At 42.6% G+C, this 23942-nt stretch overlaps 1 protein-coding gene across 1 annotated transcript in view; it reads left to right on the top strand.

Annotated features, from left to right (window-relative positions):
* The window catches only part of USP37 (ubiquitin specific peptidase 37), a gene marked incomplete in the record, with an annotated part of 1580672 nt that overhangs the window by 1295977 nt on the left and 260753 nt on the right, over positions 1–23942 (top strand). Inside the window, 1 exon segment of the mRNA XM_044075237.1 lies at positions 19704–19870. Within this exon segment, the coding sequence (XP_043931172.1) occupies positions 19704–19870 (167 nt within the window).

The raw sequence follows: 23942 nt of genomic DNA, 5'->3' as shown, positions 1-23942 counted from the left end.
ATCCCTCCTTGGGACTTATCGCTGGTGCTCCAGGCCTTAACAGCTTCTCCCTTTGAGCCTGCTGCCTCGGTTGATCTCAAGTTCTTATCCTGGAAAACAGCCTTCCTTGTCGCTATCACGTCTGCAAAGAGGGTTTCGGAGTTTCACGCCCTTTGTGCCAAACCTCCGTACTTGGTTTTCCATAAGGATAGTGTTTTCCTCAGGACCAATCCCTCTTTTCTCCCCAAAATTGCTTCTGAAGCTAATATTAATCAGTCTATTAATTTGCCGGTCTTCTTTCCCAACTACCAAAATAAGGGCGAATACAAGCTACACTCTTTGGATGTACACAGACAGCTGAGATTTTATCTGCACAGGACAGCCGGTCATAGACGTTCTGATCAGTTATTTGTGTCCTTTGCTAAATCCAGTTGGGGGAAAGCTATTTCTAAAGTCACACTATCCAGGTGGGTTTCCCAGTGTATTCTTTTGGCTTATGAGAGTTCTGGCAGGCCTGCTCCTCAGGGAGTCCATGCCAATTCAGCTCTGTCTGTTTTTACCTCTGCTGCTTTTCGGGCTAGAGTTTCGTTGGATGACATTTGCTCGGCTGCCACGTGGGCCTCATCTCACACTTTTATAAACCATTACAAGTTAGATCTGGTTTCCAGAGGGAGAGCATCCTTTGGCTCCGCGGTGCTCTGGAACATCCTTCCTTGAGGGCCTCCCAAGGTTCAGGTAGCTGGGGACTCTGTTCCATAGGTTGATGCACAAATGAAGTTAACTACTTCAGATTAAGAAGTTATGTACTCACCATAACGTTCCATCTGAGTAGGTAAACTTCATTTGTCAGCAACCGTCCCTCCCTCCATACCCCTGTCCCTTTCGGATGTTCTTGATTTTCCTGCTTCACGGTAGTTTGTACCCGGTTACCTAGACAGGTTGTGATGTCAAGCCTTGTTTTAGGCAAACTCGATCTGAGGTCAGGAAGGGATGGCAGGGAGTTATGGGTAAGGGGGAGGAGCTTGGATCTTAGCTGCTGGAAACTGCCGGCTCGGATCCAAAGACCCATAGGTTGCTGACGAATGAAGTTTACCTACTCAGATGGAACGTTATGGTGAGTACATAACTTCTTATTCCTCTATAGAGGTTATAAAGAAATAGACATAGATAATTGCATAAGTAATGCATGGGATCATAGGGCTACTAGATGTAAATCATATTATGGTGAACATGAAGAAACACAAGAAAATAAGAGGTTAGAAACAGATAATTGTACTATTAACTCTTTTAGGAACATTACCATATTCCAATGACATAGGCACTTTCTGCAGTATAATAAAAAGAAATTGGAATATTTTGAATACTATAGATGAATTGAAGGATGAATTAACAACCCAACCAAGTTTTTCTTTTATTAATAACAAGTCACTGAAGAGACATTTGTGTTGAGGCCAACAGTGATAAGAGATTTATATATTCTAACAGGGTAGGCACATATTCCTATAGAAATTACCTAGCATGTAAACACATTTTTAGTGGCAGTCACTTTACACACCACCAACTAGATGTAAGGATAGAATTAAATTTTTATGCAGACTGCACAATGAGAAACATTTATTTTACTTTCTGTACTGTATTCTGTGTGTTTTATATAGGTAAGACGAATCGTAGCCTTAAAGAAAGAATATTGGAACACTTAAGGGATATTAAAAACAAGAAGTCAGAAAGTGGATTAGCACAACATGTCATGGAAAAGGGTAATGAACATGTCTTTAAAATCTTTGTTCTGGAAGTTATACATGAGAACACAAGAGGAGGGGACAATGAAGAACATTACAGAAGTAAATGAACAATGGTGGATAATGTTCTTTAAAGCAGACAAACTACCTGGTTTAAATAGTAAAGTTTCCCTTAAGCCTTTCTTAAAAGCACATGCACTTAAACACTGAAAACAATTTGATTTTAACCCTGTGTTTTAGAATGTTTATTAGTGTTTTGTGTGTGTGTGTGTATATACACTTTTAATTCTTAATGAATATGCTGCTTAAAGTTGTGATTGGTTAACCATAGTATTTAAACAGCTTGCTGTATTGTATGCACTTTTAAAGTCTATTGAAGTAGTCCAGTGTACCATGAAAGCGCTCACTTTTTATTAAATCTTTGATATTACTTCACCTTTGGATCATAATTTTTTACTGGATTTGTGTTTAAAATCTGGAGACTTTTGCTTGCAGCTGTGAGTTTTTTTTACTGGATTTGACTCTACACTGGATGTGTTTAAAATCGGGAAACTTTTATTGCCTGCAGCTGTGAGTGACTGGGGTTTTTGCTTGCAACTTTTATCCCTCTGAAGAGGACCCCCAGAAGAGAACATGTAAGAAGAAACATCTGGACTCACCTGAGGAGTCTGTCATTTCAGACACAGATCTAGATGATTCAGAAGGGTCCCCCACGATCACCCTCTGAGGATGTCTCAATTGCGGACGTTCTAGAGATCCTTAAACAGAAAGGTGGCTGGAAATCCATCAACCCTTCTGAGGATGAGCCTGTGTACCTGGAGGCTTTTGGGTCTTGCCCCTCCACCTCTTGGGTGGACCCCACCTTTAGACCAGCTCCTTAACAGAGCCAGTCGAAAGGCATGAGGCTCTTCAGAATCCGTGGAACCCATTCCGAGGAGGCCCAACAAGTTCATTACTGCTCCTTCTGACAAGCAATTTTTGTCCAAAGGTGTACCAGTAGATGCTATGGTGGTGGCGGCTGCCACCAAAAAGGAGTTGTCTGAGACTTCCACATCTGGCCATCCACCAAATAAAGAATCTCGCACAATGGACAGGTACGGAAAGCGTATGTTCTCATCAGCAGCCATTACACTCAGGTCACTGAATTACTTGACTCACTTCTCTAGACTGCAGAGGGATCTCCTGAATGAGTTAGGTGATGCCCTCCAAGGTTCTGCAGCTGCTGAGGTATCAGACAAGGTGACCGCTCAGCTTGCTGTGTTAAACTCTGCATTTAACTCCTCCATGCGGCTTATATCTTATGCAGCTGATGGAGCTAGCAGGGCGGCAGGTGCAGGAATTTTCCTAAGGAGGCATTCCTGGATGCGCCTATGTGAGTTTGCGAAACCTTTAAAGTCTTCCTTTGTCAACCCCCCATTCGATGGCTCGTCTTTGTTCAGCCCAAAGGTGAAAGAAACCCTGACCAGGTGCGAGCAGGAGGGTAAGACTCTTTCCGTCGTGAGTATGTTTTTCCCTCCCCACCAGGCCTTACCCCAAAGGCCAAAAGGGAGGGAAAGATGTGGTTCCGTAAGTCCCAAAGAGTTTTTCCAGACTCACGTGGTGAATCTTCCCCCAGGGGCAGAGGTGGAAACAATAACAGAAGACGCTGACCTCACGGCAGAGGGGGTCCAAAAAACCAGGGAGACAGAGATACGTTCTCCGGTAAGCCCTTCCAATGCTCCTGAAAGGAGGCCTGCATGTCCACCTCTGGAGGTAGGTGGTCGGTTGTCACTGTACCAAAATGCCTGGCTAAATATTACAGAAGACAAATGGGTACAGATGATCTAGAGGATACAGCTTTCCCTTCTCTTCCCCTTCATTAGAAAAAAGATCGATCCCAGACGTTCCACCCAGCCAGAGGGATCAGGCAACCCTAGAAATTCAAAGGTTGCTTAGGAAAAGTCATCCAAAACATCCCCGCAGACCAGATTGGATCCTGAACTTACTTGAGGTTATTTTTTAGTTCCAAAGAAGACGGGACTAGAGGCCCATTTTGGATCTCAGCAAACTGAACAAGTCTGTTTGAAGTTCCAGATGGTGACACTGTAGTCGATACTTCCCTTTTTGGGAAAAGGCAATTGGATGTGCCCGATCTCCAGGATGCGTGTTACCATATAAAAATGGACAGGTGATCCAGGAATCACCTACGCTTTCAGCTGGGGGTCACTATCCGTTTCGAGCCCTGACCTTTGGTTCTCACTACAACCCCCAGAGTGTTCACCAAATGCATAACAGTGGTCACGGCTTACTTGAGACGTCTGGGATTCCGAGTGTTTCCATATCTGGACGACTGGCTCCTAACCGCCCACCACTGAGCATCTACTAGTCAAAGCCAGAGACACCACCCTTCACCTGTGTTCACAGCTGGGTATCACCATAAACTTCAAATAAATCTGCCTTGTTGCCATCACAACATATTACATTTATAGGAGCAGACTTAAATATAAAAGACATGTTAGCTTGCTTGCAAGTAAGACAGTTTAGGCAAAGGTTGTGCTGAAGGTCCTGGGTACCATGGCGGCAGCGATTACGCTGGTACTTCTGTCACATCTAAACATGAGAGTACTCCAGTGGTTACTTTTTGCTCAGTGGTCCATATAGGAGCTGCCCATGTCCCACAAGATCATTATCACAGACTCCTGCAAGTGGGACTTCAGGTGGTGGCTTCAATCCACCTAGGTAATTCTAGGGCAGACCGTTTAGCGTCCCACAACCAGTAGCTACAGTGACCACAGATGCTTCCCAGGTAGGGTGGGGGGGCATTATCTGGGAAAGGCAGTCCAAGGGACTTGGCAGGAATGCGAATACCACTTGCATATCAATGTCGTAGAGATGAAAGCAGTGCTCTTGGTGTTGCAGGCATTCCAGAGCTCCTTCCAATAGGAACGATTGCAATTCAGACAGGCAGTATGTCGGTTGTGTGGTATATAAAAAACAAGGCGGAACCAGATCTTACCCCCTGTGTCGAGAGGCTCAGAGAGTATGGCAGTGGACACTGTCTTCCCAGCGCTTTCTGATGGCAACGCATATCCCAGGTAAATCCAGTGTAATAGCGGACAAGCTAAGCAGAGTTATCCTAATGCCTCACAAGTGGTCTCTAAATCAGGAAGTTGCGGAACAGATCTTTCACAAATGGGGCCAGCCTTGCGACCTTTTGGCCACGTCCATGAATGCCAAATGTAGCAGCTATTTTGCCCGGATCCCCCCCCCCCCCTCGGGGGGAGTCACCAAGGGATGCACTTGTACACGATTGGACTCAGAGTCTTTTTTTATGCCTTTCCTCCATTCCCGTTAATCCCCAAAGTACTCCAGCAAGCTCTTTTGTTGTGAAGCAGGATAATACTCGTAGCTCTGTACTGGCCTCGTCAAATTTGGTTCCCCTTCTGTTGGCCCCATCTACAACAGGAGCCATGGATTCTGGACCAAGTACCAGACCTCCAAACGCATCCATCGGGAGCGCACCATCCTTCGATCCAAACCCTCAAATTGACAGCTTGCCATGCTCCCACACATATCCCCTGCTGTGAAACATGTCCCGGTTTCATCCCATAAGACCACAACTTTATGCTAGCAAGTGGAAAAGGTTTTATCTTTGGCCTTCCATCAGTCATATATTGATCCTCTTACAGCCCCAGTAACGTCCATCTTAGACTTCTTGGCAGAACTTTTTAATGAAGGGACAGCGGCAGCTACCATTCGGGTTCAACTAGCCGCCATATCCGATTATCACATCAGAGATATGGGATCAAAAATAATGTGTCTCAGACTGTGGAAGGCCTTTCTGAGAGTTACCTTTTTGCTAAGGCCTCCAGTCAAGGAACCACCAGCCCCCTGGGACCTAAATCTAGTATCTACCTTAATCCTTCCACCTTATGAACCAGCTTCCTCTTGTCATCAAAGTTCCTAATTTGGAAGGCTGCTTTTTGGTGGCCATTACGTCAGCTAGGAGGGTGTCAGAACTTCAGGCATTATCTATACGTCATCCCTACTTAGTTTTCCATAAAGATAGTCTCTCTTAAAACTAATCCATCTTTTCTTCCCAAAGTTTGTTCTGAGAATAACTTAAATCAATCCATTGACCTACCTGTTTTCTTCCCAAACTATGGCAACAGGGCAGAATGTAAACTTCAGTTGGATGTGCACAGACAGCTACGTTTTTGCTTACACAAAACAAAGGGAATCTGATCAATTATTTCTGTCCTTTTCAGACAAAAAGAAAGGTGCTCCAATATCAAAGGTCACGTCAGAATGGCTTATGGATGCTATTGCCTATTCATACACCTCTCAAAGTAGACAGCTGCCTTGTAAAATTAAGGGTCACTCGACAAGAGTTGTTTCAACCACGATTGTTTTTCAGGCCAGGTTACCTATGGATTCAGTTTGTGCTGCAGCAACTTGGGTTAAACCTCATACCTTTATCACTCATTACAAAGTGCATGTGGCCTCCTGGAACAGGCCTTCCTTTGGATCCACTGTTCTGAAGAGTTTGTTCCCTTGAGCCACCCAAGAAAGAAGGTGCTAGGAGCCCTGTCCCAGCCAGCAAAGAATGATGGCGAGATAGGACAGCATAACATAAAGAAGTTATGTACTCACCATAGTGTTCCATGTTTGTTGTCCATTTCACCTTCATTCTTGTGTCCCACCCTCCTTCCCCCAACCTTCGCTCCTGAAGGATCAAGAGGTCTTTATTGGATTTAGAACTCATGCTCTCTTATTTCCTTCCTTAGTCCTTCATGGCACATGTTATGGGTGCATTGATGTATATATGTACATATATTTTCTTCCTGGTGTTAGTAATTGCAAACAAGATCTGGATGTTCTCCCTAAACATGATGAGGTAGGGTATAGCCTTGAGCCAGTAGAAGCTCTTGAGCTTTAGTAAAGGCTGAGTTGGAACCGATACTCTGTTCTGAACCTCAACCAGCAGAGAGTGAAGGCGAGATGGACAACAAACATGGAACGTTATGGTGAGTATATAACTTTTTTTAGTTCTTGATTATTGTTTTCCTTTAAAAAAGGTCTCAGCACACAGGCAGGATGATGGTGAATTCCATAAAATTGGTTCAGGGTAGGTGTATTTTAAGGTTGTTCCTTAAAACCCCATTAGCCTTTCAAAGAGGAGCGGCTAAGAGGCTGTGTGGAATTAAAAGCTCCTTTAAATGGACAAGACTTATTGTGTAGAATTCTAAACAAGTATCTAGACCTTGAATGTTAACATTACCACCTGAAGCAGCCATTGCAGATTCCGTTGTCTGTAAATTGGCAAGTTCTGTTACATTATCTAGTGGCTTACCATATGACTTTCTGAAAGTGCTCTGTTATGTATTTATGGTTGAGGATGCTGTTGTCAGCATTATTAAAGACTCAGAATTTTAAGTTTTGAATGATAGCTCCTATTAGAACTCCTTTTCCCATATATACAGTTATCTGTTTGGTTATTGATGGCTGTAATGTTACTTTTGGAGGGGAAACCATGTTGTGTAGCTGGTTATCTGGGTATAGTGGGTAAATGACAACTACTGGCTGATAGATTAAAGGTGGAGATATGACTGGGTTTCTTTTATTAAAAATGGATGATCAGTTTGAATTAAATAACTAGCAAAATTATGGGGAGTGATTTAGTGTATATTAAAATTTGATGCGTTTCTTCGTGTGTATGCTTTCTGACCAAGCGGACAATATTGGACAGTGATTATATGAGGAATTGAGTAAACTCTATACAAACAGTATTTAACCTTGTATATTGCTTGTTAGGTTAGTAAGTAAACATTTTCCAGAGCAGTTTGGCCAGATGGGGTCAAAAAGAAAAAAACTGTATTTCTTGTTGTAGAGAGCAGATGATGGATTAGGGATTATCATACATTTGTGTATACCTTGTTTAGCCTGAGCACACGGTTGTTGTTTGTCTTGCTTGTGCTAGATTTAACAAGCAGACTATTAAGGAGAGGCTTGATTGTGCTAGGTTAGTGTTTGGGAAGCTCAGGCTTTACTGTTACAGGATGTGCCCCCCCTCTCTCAGGAGGTAGGTAGAGAGGGGGGGCTTCTCAGGGTACTGTTTCTTCTCTTCCCAAGTAGTTAGGGCCTCCTCCTTCTTGCCAAAGCTGCTTTTAGAGGAAGGCCAAGTTCAGCTATTTCCTCTCAATGGCATTTCCTCCTCCACAAAGAAAAGAGGCTCACAAGCAAGTTTCTAAGTTTCTCCAGAGGGCTATATTAGCAGCCCCCCTGTGTGAGAAAAAGTTCGAGTTTTATTCTCGCCTGTTCCTAGTACCAAAGAAGGGAGCAGGGTGGAGACCAATTTTGGATTTATCTATATTCAACACTTATCTATCTGGACATTCCCAGTTCAAGATGTTGACGCTACGTGCTGTGTTACCCTGCTGGGGATGGATGATGGGAACTGGTAACTTGATCTCAAGGAAGCTTTATAAGCATGTGCCGCCCATAGAAAGTTTGCAGAAAGCACTCCACTGCTTCAACGAGATTTTCATTTTCAGTTTCATGCATTTGCCTTGGTTTATCTACTTCGCGCTCTGCAGTATTCACAAAGGGCTCCAGTGATAGCTTACTTCAGGCTTCAAGGCATTCAAATTTATCCTTACTTTTACTGCCTGCTTTTTTCACTTGGCTCAAAAACACCTTCTACACAGCATCTGGAATAATATAAGTCAGTGCTAATGCCTGATGGGTATTCTGTGAACGAATAAATAAAGTCCAGTCTAGCCCTCTCTCAGACATGTGCTCTGGTGTGAGACTGAAATACAGCAGCCAGATGGCCCTTTTAACCCCCGGACAAAAAAAGAGTCTGTCACTTTACTTCCATCAACTATCTCTGACTGCAAGGACAGTAAATGCCGCCAGAAGACAAGCATCCTACAAGACACAGCATCAGCATGTAGCAGGTCCAGTTTGCTTGATGGACAGCTCAAGAGTGTTTCTTCTCCAGCAGGCAGGTGTTTCTTCCAACAGACAACACAACTGTCAGACACATCACATGTCAAGGGGTACATCAACACATTCCAGGACACATGCAGGCAAGCAATGATTCTATGTGAAGATCACTCGTTAATCTGGCGTTAAGCTTGCAACTGACTTTTTGCCCCAAGGTTTCTGCCAAGCACAGAACTCCCTTAGCAGATGTATTAAGCAGACAAATGCAGGATCCTCTGGATGGAAACTGGATCTCAATGTATTTCTAATAGTACAAACTCATGGGGAACTCCAGACAGAAATCTTTCTCCACATACCACCACCAAACCAAGACAATTGCACAAAGGGGTTTCATCACACAGCTTGAAAAGTGGAGTGGAAGCCTTTCCTTTCACCAAACTCTTCCTGCCTCCACCTCTCTTTCCTCTACTCCTCTTCCAAAAAAAAAGGTAAGGTCAGACAGGACAGTACATTTGATGATTTGATAGATCCAGATTGGCCTCGGCAACACTGGTACCTACCCACTTCTGTAAAGAAGAAGAAGGCCTCTCCCTTCGATCCTCCCTCCCCTCATCTGTTATCTCAGAAGGTATGATCGTCATCTGCTCAATGTCTTCTTCTCCATCTCTCACAGCTTGGCATTGGCATATTCTGTGTTGAAGCATGGTAGGTCTCAGCTTTCTCCAACAAGTTTTAAAATATATGGATGAAAGAGGCCTAGTACTGTACTAGGAGAGAGCAAAAAAAGAAAATTTTTTTTTTTTTTTTGGAGTACAGCAGGAGATTCAGATTTGAGAGCCCCTAATTTTTGTGGCTCTTCAATATCTTACTGAATTACTGGACAACAAATTGTCTTTCTCTTTCTTCAATAGATTCTTGCTGCTTTCAGCTCAGCTCACTATGATTGTGACCCACCTTTTTTTTTCGCTTTGTTCAAGCAGTTTCTTAGAGGGCAAGAGATATAGGACCCAAATACTACTCCTACTCCTGCTTGGGATGGGATGTGTTGTGCTCAAACTTGTACTTGGAAAACTTTTGAGCCTGCTGCTACTGCTGATTGATTTATTTGTCATGACTGCTTTTCTTTTCTGTTGGCTATTCTGTCTGCAAGAGAAGTGTCTGAGTTAGGCCAGGCCCTTATGGCAGTAGTTTTGATTTTCCATTTCCACAGGGACAGGGTATCATTACGCTTTCCTCCCTCCCTTTAGGCCTAGTGGTTTTCTAGTGTGGCTTTAAACCAAACTTGCCTACATTTGCCTACATTTTTGCAGATCCAAAAAAAAAAGAAAAGATTTTGCACACTTTTAGATGTACAGGCAATATTCTTTTTATTATTTGAGCAGGACTAAAGATTTTGGCAGCAGTTCAGCAGTTACTTGTTTCTTTTGTTTTAAGTTCACAGGGCAAAGCCTGTGTCAAAACAACTATTTCTAGGGTGGATTGGCTTTGCATTGCATTTTGTTATTCCCATCATGGCAAAGAGGTTCCAGCTGGGATTGCCTCATTCCACTAGGTTCTTTAACTGCTTTTGTAAGATTGAGAAAGAAGATATCTTTGTTTTACATTGGCCAACAATCTGCCATTGTGGTTGTCATTAGAGTTATGCTAATCCTATATAGGCACTAGAATTGGTGAACTGTTAGGCTGTTTTCTGTTTAGCTTTAAGCCTCATTATTTATGACATTGTTTGCTAGATTTTAGTTAGGATCTCTTCTGTTTAGCTTTAAGCCCAAAACTTTAATAGCTTTATTTCCTTGTTTAGTGAGGATGGTTTAGGCAATTGTATTGTTTTTTGCAGTTTGGCTGCTTTAATGTATTAATGTTAGCCTTTTGAAATGTCAGCTTGCAAGAGCCTTCCATCAGCTTACTGTTGAAGTTATGATCAAGGACTCCAAGGCCTCTGGTTTTAAAAAGTGAAGATATAAAGTGTATCCCTGGAAGGGCTGACAAATCCAATAACTGTTTTTTGGAGAAACTGTCCCCATCTAAGGTTCCCAGGTTTTCTCATGTTCCAGGATCTTCAGTTTTGGTTTTCAGTGCTAGATTCCTCTCTGGTAAACTCCGCTGTGGAAATATTTGCGCTGGCAGTGGATATCGATGGCAGTCCTTCGGCATCAGAATTAATGCACTTAATGCTGATGCTCTGGCTCTGTGGTACTGTGGCAGATGGATCTGGGTGGATGTGTGCGTGCGTGCAGGAACAGGTGATATGCTGGGCCAGTTCCACCCCTAGGTTTCTTTAAGATTGAGGGTGTAATCCATTCACCTGTCTTGCTCTCACAGGACAGAGACCCTTATAAGTTTGGATTGTCAAAGTCTTGGATGCCTTCTCCTCAAGATAGTTCAGGTGACTGTCCCTAGGAAGAGGAAACATTTAGACTCCCTTCCCTGGACATTGATCTCAATGAAATGGAGACTCCCCTCAATCCCTTTTTGAAGAGGCACCACATTTGGTGATGTCTTGAAAGTCATGAGGTGGAGGGGATCATGGCCAGTTGACCCTACGTACCCAGAAGAAAAGATCTTGCAAGACGCTTTATTGATATAGTTCGCTCCAAGGCATAGCGAGAGAGAGAGAGACATAGACATAAACTTGTGTGTTGCAGACCCATACGAATAGGCAACACTAAAGCAAAGATCCACATGTTGATTCCATAGTGGTGTCAGCAGCCACCAAATGTGACATCAGTGTGCTCTTATGCTGTCTGTCTCCCTAATAGAGTCAGGATGATGGATGGACATAGTAAGCATATCTGTGAATCAAGTACATATTCAGTAATGAAGTACCTGGAGAATATGATAAGGTTTCAGGGGAACATAACTAACAAGACTATAGATGCTCTAAAACAATAACCTGTGGGTCTGAGGTCAAAGGTAGAGACCCAAGTGGAAACCGTTACTTCTCTTTCATCACTGTCCATGCACTTGCTACAGTTAGTGCAGCAGATGGAGCTGTGAGATCAGCTGGCTCAGGCATTGCAGTGCTGTCAGGCCTGGCTACATCTTAGACTTTGCAGTACTCTTCAGGGCAACTTTTGTCAGTGCTGCTTTTGATCAAGCTTCCTTGTTTGGCTAAAGGCTAAGTTGCAATGTGAGCAAGATGCATTGCTCACAGCTGTGGAGGTTAAGTTTTTCAGCCCCTCAGATGTCCTTTCAGAGGAACCAGAAAGCTGCAAAAACATATGGTTTTGTAAATCTCAACATTCCCAGCATAAGTAGCAAAAAAACAGAGGATCCCACAACAGAGGAGGTTTCTTTTCTAACCACCGTCAGAGAGACAGAGTGGTCCATACTTTAAGGGATTCTGCCAGTATGAACCCTAAGCAGTTGTTTGTTCAACTCTAGAGATGGTCTGTGCATTTTTTTTCCTTTATCGATCTGTGTGATTGGCCATTACATAGGAAGAATTGATCTGGGAAATAGTATCCAAGGGTACTCCATACCATTTTTAAAACTGCCCAACACTTCCCATTCTGTCTAGCCCATCAGAGGAGGATCAGCCAGTTGCACTATCCCCTAGTACAAGGAGCCATCCAGTAGGTCCCACCTGATCTGAGGTGGTCTGGATTTTACTCGCTCTCGTTGGTGTCCAGTAAAACTCAGTACCTCAGTTGTCTGAATCATTGTGTGAAGAAGGAGACCTCCCAGATGGTCACAGTGTAGTTTTTGTGATATAAAAAATGAGACAACAATAAATCATTTCAAAACTTTTTCCACCTTTAATGTGACCTATAACCTGTACAATTAAATTGATAAACAAGCAAATCTGTTAAGGGGAAAAAATAAAAACATACAATAAGCTGATTGCATAAGTGCTCATACCCTTAAAACTAATACTTTATTGAAGCACCTTTTGATTTAATTACAACATTCAGTCTGCCATCAATTAAAGAGACTCTGATTAACCTCAAAGTTCAGCTGTCCTAGTAGGATTTTTCTGACATTTACTTAGTTGCCTGCTACAGCAAAAGCCAAGGTTCTCAGAGAGCTTGCAAAGCATCAAAGGGATCTCATTGTTGAACGGTATCAGTCAGGAGAAGGGAACAAAAAAATTTCCACAGTGTTGGATATGCCATGGAACACAGTGAAGACAGTCATCAAAAAGTGGAGAGAATATGGTTCAATGACATTGCAAAAAACTGGACATCCCTCCAAAATTGATGAAAAGACAAGACGAAAACTGGTCAGGGAGGCTGCCAAGAGACCTACAGCAACACTGAAGGAGCTGCAGGAATTTCTGGCAAGTACTGGTTGTGTACTACGTGACAACAATCTTATGTAGTCTCCATATGTCGGAACTGTGGGGTAGGGTTGCAAGACGGAAGCCTTTTGTTACACAGAAGAACATCCAGGCCACATTAAAATTTGCAAAATAATACACCAAGTCTCCCAAAAGCTTGTGGGAAAATGTGTAATGGCCTGATGAGACCAAGGTTGAATTTTTTGGCCACAATTCCAAAAGGTACATTTGGCCCAAAAACAACACTTCGCATCACCAAAAGAACACCATCCCCACGGTTAAGCATGGTGGTGGCAGTATCATGCTTTGGGGTTGCTTTTCTTCAACTAGAACTGGGGCCTTCGTCAAGGTGGAGAGGAATTATGAACAGTTCCCAAATACCAGTCAATTTTGGCCCAAAACCTTCAGGTGTCTGCTAGAAAGCTGAAGAGGAATTTCACCTTAAAACACAACAGTGACCCCAGCATACATCCAAATCAACAAAAGAATGGCTTCACCAGAAGAAAATTAAAGTTTTGGAATGGCCCAGCCAGAGCCCAGACCTAAATCCAATATAAAATCTGTGAGGTGACCTGAAGAGGGCTGTGCACAAGAGGTGCCCTCGCAATTTGACCGATTTGGGGCACTTTTGCAAGGAAGAGTGGGTAAGTATTGCTAACTCAAGATGTCCCGTGCTGATAGACTCCTACCCAATAAGACTGAATGCTGTAATTAAATCAAAAGGTTCTTCAGCAAAGTATTACTTTAAGGATGTGCACAATTATTCAACCAGCTTATTGTACGTTTTTTATTTTTTATATTTTCTCCCCTAACAGATTTGTTTGCTTTTCAATTGAATTGTACAGGTTATAGGTCACATTAAAGCTGGTTAAAGTTTTGAAATGATTTATTGTGGTCTCATTTTTTTTATATCACAAAAACCTGGCATTTTTAACAGGGGTGTGTACACTTTTTATATCCACTGTAAGTGATATGTAATTAATTCAGTAGTACTCAGATTTTTTTCGTAAATTGGGGAAACCTTTTTGGGTGGCTGCGGTGGTGCAGCAGTTAGCATTGTTGCTTCACAGCAAAAGGCTCTCCGATTTTATTCTTGGTGGGGTGCTTTCTCTGTGGAGTCTACATGTCCCCCTGCGGTTATGTGGGTTTCCTCCTGCTCCAGTTTCCTCCCACATTCCAAAGTCATGCAGTAGGTGAATTGGACACACTAAATTTGGCTGTAGGTATATATGTGTGTGCAAGTGAGTGGCACTGATGAACTACAGCAGCAGGGCTAGCCACATGGCAGTGTAAACTTTGGCTCGAGATGATTGTCACTATTGAAGTGACACCCCGATCCCATGTGCAAAATGGGGAAAAGGGGGTTTATGGATGGATGGATTGGGGAAACCTTGTTGTGATATCTTTGCTTCAGCATTAAGTACCTAATGCAGCAGGTTCTTCTCCATGGTCTCTTAAGAGGGGGATTTCCCAAAGGGATGCATTCTCATGCTTCTGACCCAAGGGTCCTGTATGCATTCTCTCCATTTCCACTCATCCCCAGGTTTTTACAAAAAGACACAATGTGCAGAGCCAAGGTCATTCTCATCCCCACTGTGGCTACACCACATTTGGTTCTCTGGCCTCATCTGAAAAGAAGGCCCTTCATCCTCAGCATTCTTTCTCACCCATGTGGGCGGCCTCACACAGAAATCCAATCCATTCAGTTAACCACATGGATTCTCCACTTCCACTGATTGCCAGGGACCTACATTCCCTTCTAAAGTTGTCAGTTTAATTTACAGCTTCTGAAATACCTCTGTACTAGAAAAATATATAAAGCAAAGTGGAAGAAATTCTCTCTTTGGCTGCCCAGTTTCACATAGATCCATTTTTAGTCTCTTTATCCAAAGTGCTAGCTTTCGTAGCAAATATTTATAAAGCACAGGCTAGTTAGTTACTCTTGTAAAGTTCATCTGGCAGCTATAACTTACAACAACTGATTTTCCTCTTCATCCTTAGCTTCTCACAAACATTCTTCAAATGATTTTGTTTTATTCCACACCACCTTTAACCTGTCCTGTCCCTCTACGGGTTTTGAATTTAATTCCAAAGAAACTTATACTTCCCTATGTGAACCTGCTGGCTCCACTGAAGATTCCTATCAAGAAAAGCCCTCCTCATGGTAGACGTTACTTCTGCCAAATGAGTTTTAGAACTACAAGTCCTATCTCCTAGATTTCTTTGTCATTTTTCATAAAGAACGGATGACACTACTGAGTAGTAACCCATTCGTTATTCCCAAGGTTGCCACATAATTTTTTGTCTTCCAGTATTCTTTCCAGACAACTCAAGTAGACTGATATCAGTTTAGATTTTGCCCCCACAGAACAGAAGTCAAGAATAATGCCCAGCTGTTCCCTTTCTTCTTGGATGCTAAAGTCACAAAATAACTAAGGTCATGGTGCCTAAATGGATGTCGGACAGCATTACCTTCTGTTACTCTTCCAATAAAAGATTCTGGACAACTAGATTAAAGGCAGACACGGTCAGGGCACAGGCTACATACACAGCTTTTGTCCAAAGTTTGCTATTAGAAGAAATTTGTGCTGCTGCCCTACTTTACATAGTTTTGACAAACGATAGTTTGGATACTTTGCCTAGAGCTCAAGCCTCCTTTGGAACCTACATTCTCAAAGGTTTGTTGCCTTAGGCCACCTAATGCCTGCTGGGGATTCTGTTCACCAGTTCCATTCTCTGGACAGGGCCAATATAAGTAGGATATGTACTTGGTAGAATGGTAGATAAAGCTGGTATCTATCCAGACTCTGCAATAACCAACGCAGCGAACCTCCAAATTATCATATCTTGAGGAACCTAGAACACAAGAAGCCTGTTTTTCATCTTTAGAATTTCTTCTGCTTAGGTATGTATTTCATGATTCCTTTCCTGGAATTACAGCAGTACAGGCCATTTTAGGGAAAGATTGCTTGGGCAACCGTCGCTGAAGAGGTTGCGTTCTCTCTGCTCGAATGAGAGAGACACTATAAGTTACAAATTGTTTATTTTATGTATATATATTTATATGGATTGAGAAATGTAACTTGAATTCCCCTAAAAAGTTAAACTGAGAAGTATAACTTGAATTCCTGTAAAGAATTTAAAAAAAAAAAAAAAGGCAGGATGCAAGTCCCAGTGCACCCCTACAACCACCACCACCAACCATGTCACCCGCCCACAGCCTGACTGTGGTTCACACAATACAAGTGAGCATAGGTTTGATGAACTGTGGTCAAGAATATTCAGTTTAAAGCTGATTGTGAGAGAGCGAGAGAGAAGTGCTATCGTGCAGCTGCTGGAGAGCCAACATCTTCCCTTTTATTTGCTGCATCTCTAGGTGTGGTGGTTTGTGTGGCTTGGACAGGGTTCCTATAAAGGTTCCCTTTCTTTTGCTGATTCCATTTATTGTTAGTGTTTGTGGACTTTGATGACTTAGATGTAATGCATTTTTGCCACCCCTTGTTGGCATTGTTGGGTATGGCATGGATTTGTGTTTATGCCCTTGGATGGCATTTGTACCCGTTTGGACAGGTGTATTTCTCACTAAATGGAAAACTCTTGCTCAGGGACCATTTGTTTTCCAAGTTAACCAATGTGCTGGTTTGCTCCTTTGTGGAGGAGGGGTACTAGGGGAGGTTTTCACTCAGATTTCTATGTGGAAGGGGATTCCCATTTTCTGTGGAATACCTTTCAGCCCACTCCTGCTTTGAACATCATGGAAATTCTGGAAACTTCTCTGCTTGAGGCTTTGTTCTTCTGGGAGGAGGGCTTCTAGGCATTTTTCTGCCCATTGTCCCTGGATTGAGGGTCCAACTGTGGAAGGTTGGATTTCCTTGAGAACACTACTTTCTTTTTTTATTTTAAAGTAATGCCCTCCACCTTTGGTGAGATGGGGATTAGTCTTCATGTTTCATATGCTTGCCTGATTTTAGGCTTATGGTGCCATTGCTGTTGGAGTTCATCTTTAATTGTGACTTACTTGCTGGTGTCTCAACCTGTGGCAGTGACTCCCAGAAATTTAAGTTCATAGCTGTGGCAGCCTCCTATGGCTTTTCTTTTGGAGGTTGGGCCCTCCAACTTGATCCCTTTTCTTTTGATGTACTTTGATCTGGTCCTTTCTTTTCCCCATTTCTTTTTGGGCTGGGGCAAACTTTGAAGGGGGGCTTCTGTCCTTGGTGTGTGCTGCCCTCAATGGGATTTCTTGAGATGGCTGTGCTGCTTTTATTTCCAAGGAAATGCCAGGCCCTTCATTTTTGAGTGTTGCTCCTTAGTTGACTAGCAGTTGTTCTGTCTGCCACTAAGAGGGGCCATCTTGCTGCAGCCAGATGTCCTTTCCTTTAGAGTAATCACCTCCAGTGCTTGCTTAGTCTGTCCAACCCTTCTGTGCTTCCATTATTCAGACATTGTTGGCTCATCCATGACTCTTGAATTCCAGCCTCTTCTTCAGGACTTGCTCTTCTGAGCTTTATTCCCATGTACTCCCTGGCTTTTTTTTTTTATCTGTTAAATACAGTCTTATAGTAAGAGTTGATTTATGTGAGGACCCACCTTAAGGTTAAGAACACCCTTCTCATGTCTTCCACAAGCAACTATTTCCTCCTTCCAGTCTCAGATGTTTAGTTTCTCTGAGTTGGACAAATGTATAGTAGCATTTCAGTTGTCAATGGCAATGCATAGCCTTTGACATTTATTTTATAAATTTGTTATCCAAGTAAGTGCAGTAGGCACGTACTCCTTTTCAAGGATGACCAGGCAGTGCGATCTGGTTAAGTGACTTAGTCGCTAAGGGAATCAAATCCTGGACTGCAGGATGAAGATTACTAGAAGTTCATAGACTTAATGTTCTTGCTGCCAGATGGTTTGTAGAAAGATGTTAGCTGCATTGCTTCACTAGTGCTCACAGGGACAAGAGTGCTCATGTAATTTATATATGAACGTTTGGGTGCATATCTGTCCTTGACTTTAACCTCCAGAAAAAGTGCTCTTGGATGCTAATTGGTATACATTATAAACCATGGTATAATATAAGGCCCAGTTAGGTTACATATCTGAAATGACATATAAACATATTGTCTGCATGAGCATATCTCTAGATTTTGTGCGTGTTTATTTGATATACATATGGAGATATATATACACACACACACACACACACACACACACACATATGTATATATACATATATGTGTGTGTGCATGTGTGTGTGTATGTATATATATATATATATATATGTATGTATGTATATATGTATGTGTATATATATATATATATATATATATATATATATATATATATATGTATGTATATATATATATATATATATATATATATATATATATATATATATATATATATATATATATATATAGAGGGAGCTAATACATGCATGTGTGTGTCTATATATACATTTATACAAGCACATTTGTATATAACACTTGGGTTACATTCATTCCATTAAAAGTAAATGTCCATTGAAATGGGAATTAAATTGGTTCATCAGTTGCTGGTTTGGTGAAAGTCTGTGTATGTATCAGTTTGGTGGGTGGAAGAATGTGTGTGAGGTTAAGTACAAGGTCAGCAAATGTTTGCATCTCTGACGCAAGTCTGCTTTTGAATGGGAGATCTTTTGTCGTTGGCATATATGTGTCTCTGTTAAAGCAGACAACCTTGTATTGGTCATAAAGTCGTGCAAGATGATGTGCAGATGTGAAGTTGGCAGATGAATGTTTGTGAGTGGAAGATTAGTGAGTATTTGTGTGTGAGTGCAAAGTTGGGTCATAATAAGTGTTTTTTGAGATTTTTCCTTTTCCCCACTGTTGTGCATTCACAAAGTTATCTAAGCTGTGAGAGTGCAGGGGACTTGAATGAAACCCCCTCCACCCAACAGTAACACTTATTTTCTTCTTTTTCTGTGACAGTTCAACAGTGTATTGTCAATGAGTGGAGCCCATGTAATATGAGTTCCTGGAAAAAATTATTTCATGAACCTGTCAAATTCAAGTGTCTACATGTGTGTGTGTGTGTGTGTGTGTGTGTGTGTGTGTGTGTGTGTGTGTGTGTGTGTGTGTATATGTCTGTCTGTAAAGTTGAGAGTGCATGAGGAGCGAAGGTGTATTTTCTTTCATTTGAAAAGCCATTGACAAATGGTATTTAAGGAATAAGAAGCTTGAGATCTTTCATCCTGAAAGTTGTACCCTAGATCGTGATCCATGACCCCAGTATTGTTTTGTTCCAAGTTCATATTTCATCAGTTATTGTGAGAGAAAGCAGTGACACTCCCAACACTAAGTCACCACTTTTAGAGAAACTAATGAAGCAAAGATCATAGGTGATAAGTGATACCATGCATCACCCAAGCTCACATGAGACTTTGCTTTTTAAACAGTCTGTGTTAACTCCTTTATTATCCTTGTTTTAGTTAACTTACTCAGAACAAAGTTAACTTTGTTAGGTAATGTTACACTGAATCTCCACTATTATCCAGTGTAAATGGCACATGAAATCTCTAACAAAAAAAAAATGTTTAAGCGATCAAATCTGTAGATTTACCAAGACCTAATTTGGTGCAGCATAAAAGATGCAGGTCATTATGCTGTGATCTGAACCTGAAGAGTGCCACGTATTTGTACACTTGGAAAGTAAACCATTTGGTCTTTAGGAATACATTTTGTCTTTGCATGGCATAAGTTGTCTGCTAGAGTAGAATGACTTGTATTATCCCTGTTTTCTTTTCCTCACAGGGCCTGAGAGTTACACTAACATAGCTACAGATTTTGATGAGAATAAGGAGAATAAGACCCCAGAAGGAACACCAAGTGACGCAGACTGGTTGCAGCAATATGATTTGGAACAAGAGAGAGAAGAGCAGGAACTACAGCAAGCCCTAGTTCAGAGCCTACAAGAGCAGGTATATTTTTTTAAAGCTTGGTATAGTCTTTTAAAAAGTGCAAAAAGGTTGTATATGGTGTTGGTACATCTGCATTGATTTTACTTCAAGCCCAGCCATCTAACGGAGAGCTGTCATAACTATATGGGCAGTCTTCCCCCCTCTGCTGCACCAGGATAGCAGGTATTGATCTCTCCACCTTCCAGTGTAGTGGTCCATAATAAAGGACAAACAGGTACTGCAGATTATCAAATAGGGGTTAGTGGGAGAAAACACAAAATATGTCTGGAGACCAGAAACATATGATTTCTTCTACATCTCTGTTAGAGAAGGGAGTCAGAAAAGGTGTCTGTCCCAGCGGAAAACAGTTTTTCTTGTACCAAGAAAAATGGGGCAAATGGAGGCCCATACATGACCGATCCAATTTAAATAGTTTTCTGAAGGTAACCAAATTCAAGATGCCAACACTTCAGGTTGTGCTCCCCCTCCTATTGCCAAAAGCCATGTTGGTCCACCTAGAAATAAAATTCGCCTATCACTGTTCCCATCCGTCAGGACCACAGGTGATACCTTGGGTTCTTTGAGGGGGCTGTCTCTGTTTATTTCCTTGCCCTTTGGTTTTGTAACTTTGCCCACATGTTACTCCGTTCACCCCCTTCCTTTACCCTATGCTGCAAATTATTCCATCACAGTAGAATTTTAAGATATTATCCTATACAAGTCCCACCTTCTTAATATACTTGCCAAAGCAGTACGTGACTCCAGTAACTGCCTTTTGCAGAACCAAGGATAACCACATCTCTTAATTGCATTCCTTTTTCAGTCACACACTCAGGAAGAGGTGAGCAGTGCCCTGAACATGATAATGGGACCTTTTTTTCACAGGTTGGAATTCACCCTAAACCTACAGAAAGCAGGCCTTTTACCCTCTTAGTGGTTTTACTGAGTTTCTTAATAAACCAGCATAAGAGAGTATTCCTGCCCCTAGGCATTTAAATGGACAATCTTAAAGCTTACTTCCTCCACCTTGCAAAGAAGAAACAAACCACATCACAATAGTATCTCAAGACACTAAGTTTCATGGCTTCCATGGTAGCGCAAGACGGACTAGATTACTAGCATTAGATGATAAAGGAACACGCTGCCTTACTTGACATATGGGTAGTACTGCCTTGATACCCTTCCTCTGGCAGTTTACCAACGCTCAGAGTCCCTTCCACTGCCTGTTTGTGGACATGATGTTCCAAATCACCTGGCAGTACAAGGGCTGCCTTTTCAGACCCATAGACAGGTCCTGTTCTGTTTTCTAGTGCCATAGTAATAGAAGGATCTTTTGAAAGACTGCTCCTTACTCTGGATCTCTTCAGCTGCTGATCTCAGCTAAGAAATGAGCTTGTCTTTACTGACGACCAGATAATTCTCAAACAAACTTTTAAGGTATATGAAAGTTGTGTTTATACAATGTCACTGGAGGCAAAGCTTTCACATAAAAGCACTCATAATGTCAGTCTGGTTGTCAGTAGTACACATGCAGCACCCATCACACACTGTTCAAAGCAGTCACATAGACCCACATATGCTCAGGCCCTTAAATGTAACCTTCCTGCACCCCAGAGACCTCCTAAATGAAGTATACATAAATACCCTCAACAGCCCCAAATCCAGTTTTTCAAAACAATATCCACATCATCTCTTAAAGCCACAACTCATGGAGCACGTACTTCTAAACCCATAAGGCAAGCCACCACACCGTCCAACTTTCTGGTCATTGGTGACTATTGAGACACACTGGTGTCCCTCTCACCAGGCTGAGTAAGTAGAAAGTCACAGTCAGTTACTTATCAGGGGCCAGGATCCATCACATTATGCATACACTTAGGTCATTGGACCACAAGTATGACTCATAGTCCATGTGAGTGTAAATGGCCTGAGAGATAACCCCCTAGACTATATGAAGAGATATCAGGGAGCCCTCAGAATGTATGTCCCAGACTGGTATGAGCCTAGTATTGAGCAGTATTCTACCCTTTCCAGGCTTGATGCCACAATATGAACATAAGATAGCAGACTTTAATTGGCTTGGTTTCTAGTGTTATTCCCAAAAAAGAGTGGTCATGGAGACAGTTGTTGGACCTAACCTTTCTGAGTACTTTGTCATGGTCCCAAAGTTCAAGATGCTTACCCTACAGGCAGTGCTTTTTCTTTTGCCAGGCCACTGCTTCATAGTGTCCCCCGGACTTGAAGAATGTGTGTCATATCCCTGTTGCTTGTTGCTTCAGGAGGTATTTGAGATTTGATGTATCTGGTTCGCTGTAGCAGTCCTCTGCATTGCTGTTTCTGCTATCTACTGTACTTTGAGTGTTTACCAAATGCCTTGCCCCTGTAGTGACCCACTGTCTGACTGTCAGCATTGTCATCTTTCCTTTCTTGGACAGCTTGCTGTTCCGTGCAGAATCTGTATCCAGGTGATGTCCTTGAAGGATGCATCTGCAGTCATCACATATGGGTTGTCCTGCCTCAGGCAGCCCTTCGGTCGGCCGGATTCCAAAGTCTGGGTCTGGCCTCGGCTGATGTCGCACTTTCCCTGACGTCAGAGTGTCTGGGGTATAAAAGCATCAGCCGACGCCATCTTCCCCAGTCTTTCTTGCCGCGTGGTGCACGAAGCAGAAGCAGTTCGCAAGTGCCGGTCGGTCAGCTCCTGTGATTCAGCTACCAAAGACTTCGAAAAAGCTAAGTACCCCGTTGGGGACTCTTTCTTGCCTCAGCCGATGTCAGATAAAGTTAATAATTGTTTAACCTGTGGGAAACAAATACCTCATAAGGATGTCCACTCTTACTGCCTCCCCTGCCTAGCGCCAGACCACGACGTCTCGGTCTGTTCAGCCTGTGCTTCCTTCAACCGACGAACTCTTAGACGTTGGTCGGAGTTTGCAGAGGAGTTTTTTGGGGCTAGTTTTGCTTATAAAATGCCGTCGGAGACTCCGACTTCGCATTTAGTCAAAAAAACGGAAGGACAAGGACCGACACACGCGGGCCGCAGTTTCGGCTGAAACCTCAGTCAGGCCTACCGCGAGTGTCTCGGCTGAAACAGAGTCCTTGGCTCTTCCTACTACCGAAACCACACAACCGACTACCTCGGCCCTGGAGGCCCCGGCCGAGTCGGTCATTGAATTACCTACTGAAACCGGTGTCCAGGAACCTTCCGACACCATTACTGTAGATAAGTCTACTCCTGCATGTGGTGCAGCCAGACCCCCTGCTTCCATGTCCATTAAGGCTTTCTGTAGGGCTAAGGCTGCTAAACTTTCTAAGGCTTTGCCTCCCAAAGTTTCCTCTCAGAGACCTTCTTCTAGCTCTCAGATTCTTACCCTAGCAGAGCGGCTCCCAACCTCATCTGGACAGGGGCTCTCAACCACCTCCGGACAAAAGGCCCAGGGTTGAGCCCTCTGATCCACAGTCCTTAGATGAATCCACGGATGGCTCTGCTCTGTCAGACCACCAGGAGGAGGCTTATTCGGCCTACGAGGATTCTGATGCTGAAGAATCTATTCCCTCGGCCTCCCCTCCTGAAGAGTTTTCATTTGGAGAAACATTACACACTATGAGAGAACATTTTCAATGGCAGGGTCAGGAATTCTCTGATTCCAGAAAGAGATTAAGGACCTTTTTACATTTACCTCAGCACAGGCCCTTAGCTATACCTCCTGTTTTGAATGTAATTGATGATGTCTATTCAGATGCTTGTACTGCCCCTGACTCTCTCCCTCCGGCTCCTGCCAAACCTGATAGGTACTACAGGGTCCCGGATTCACATTTTCACCTGTACAAGGCCCACTCTGCTGATCCAGAAACTATTTCCCAGGGCCCTAAAGGGGTTGCAGCTGCCACTGCTAAAAATCCTCTACCCTCTGAAAGGGAGTCCAGAGCATTAGAGAGATGAGGTAAGAAAGTGTATACTTTTGCAACTCTTTCCATGAGGGCATTAAACTGTCAATTCCATATGATACAGTATCAAGAGTATTTACTAGATGAATTACATAAGAAACTGTCCTCTTCTGAACCCCTTGATCGTAAATCCCTTCAGGATCTGGTG

This window comes from Protopterus annectens, chromosome 6.part0, assembly GCF_019279795.1.
Source record: "Protopterus annectens isolate FY-2018-M chromosome 6.part0, PAN1.0, whole genome shotgun sequence".
Classification (NCBI taxonomy): Eukaryota; Metazoa; Chordata; order Ceratodontiformes; family Protopteridae; genus Protopterus; species Protopterus annectens.
Note: the sequence above shows the minus strand (reverse complement) of the source record. Positions and strands in the feature narration are given on the sequence as shown.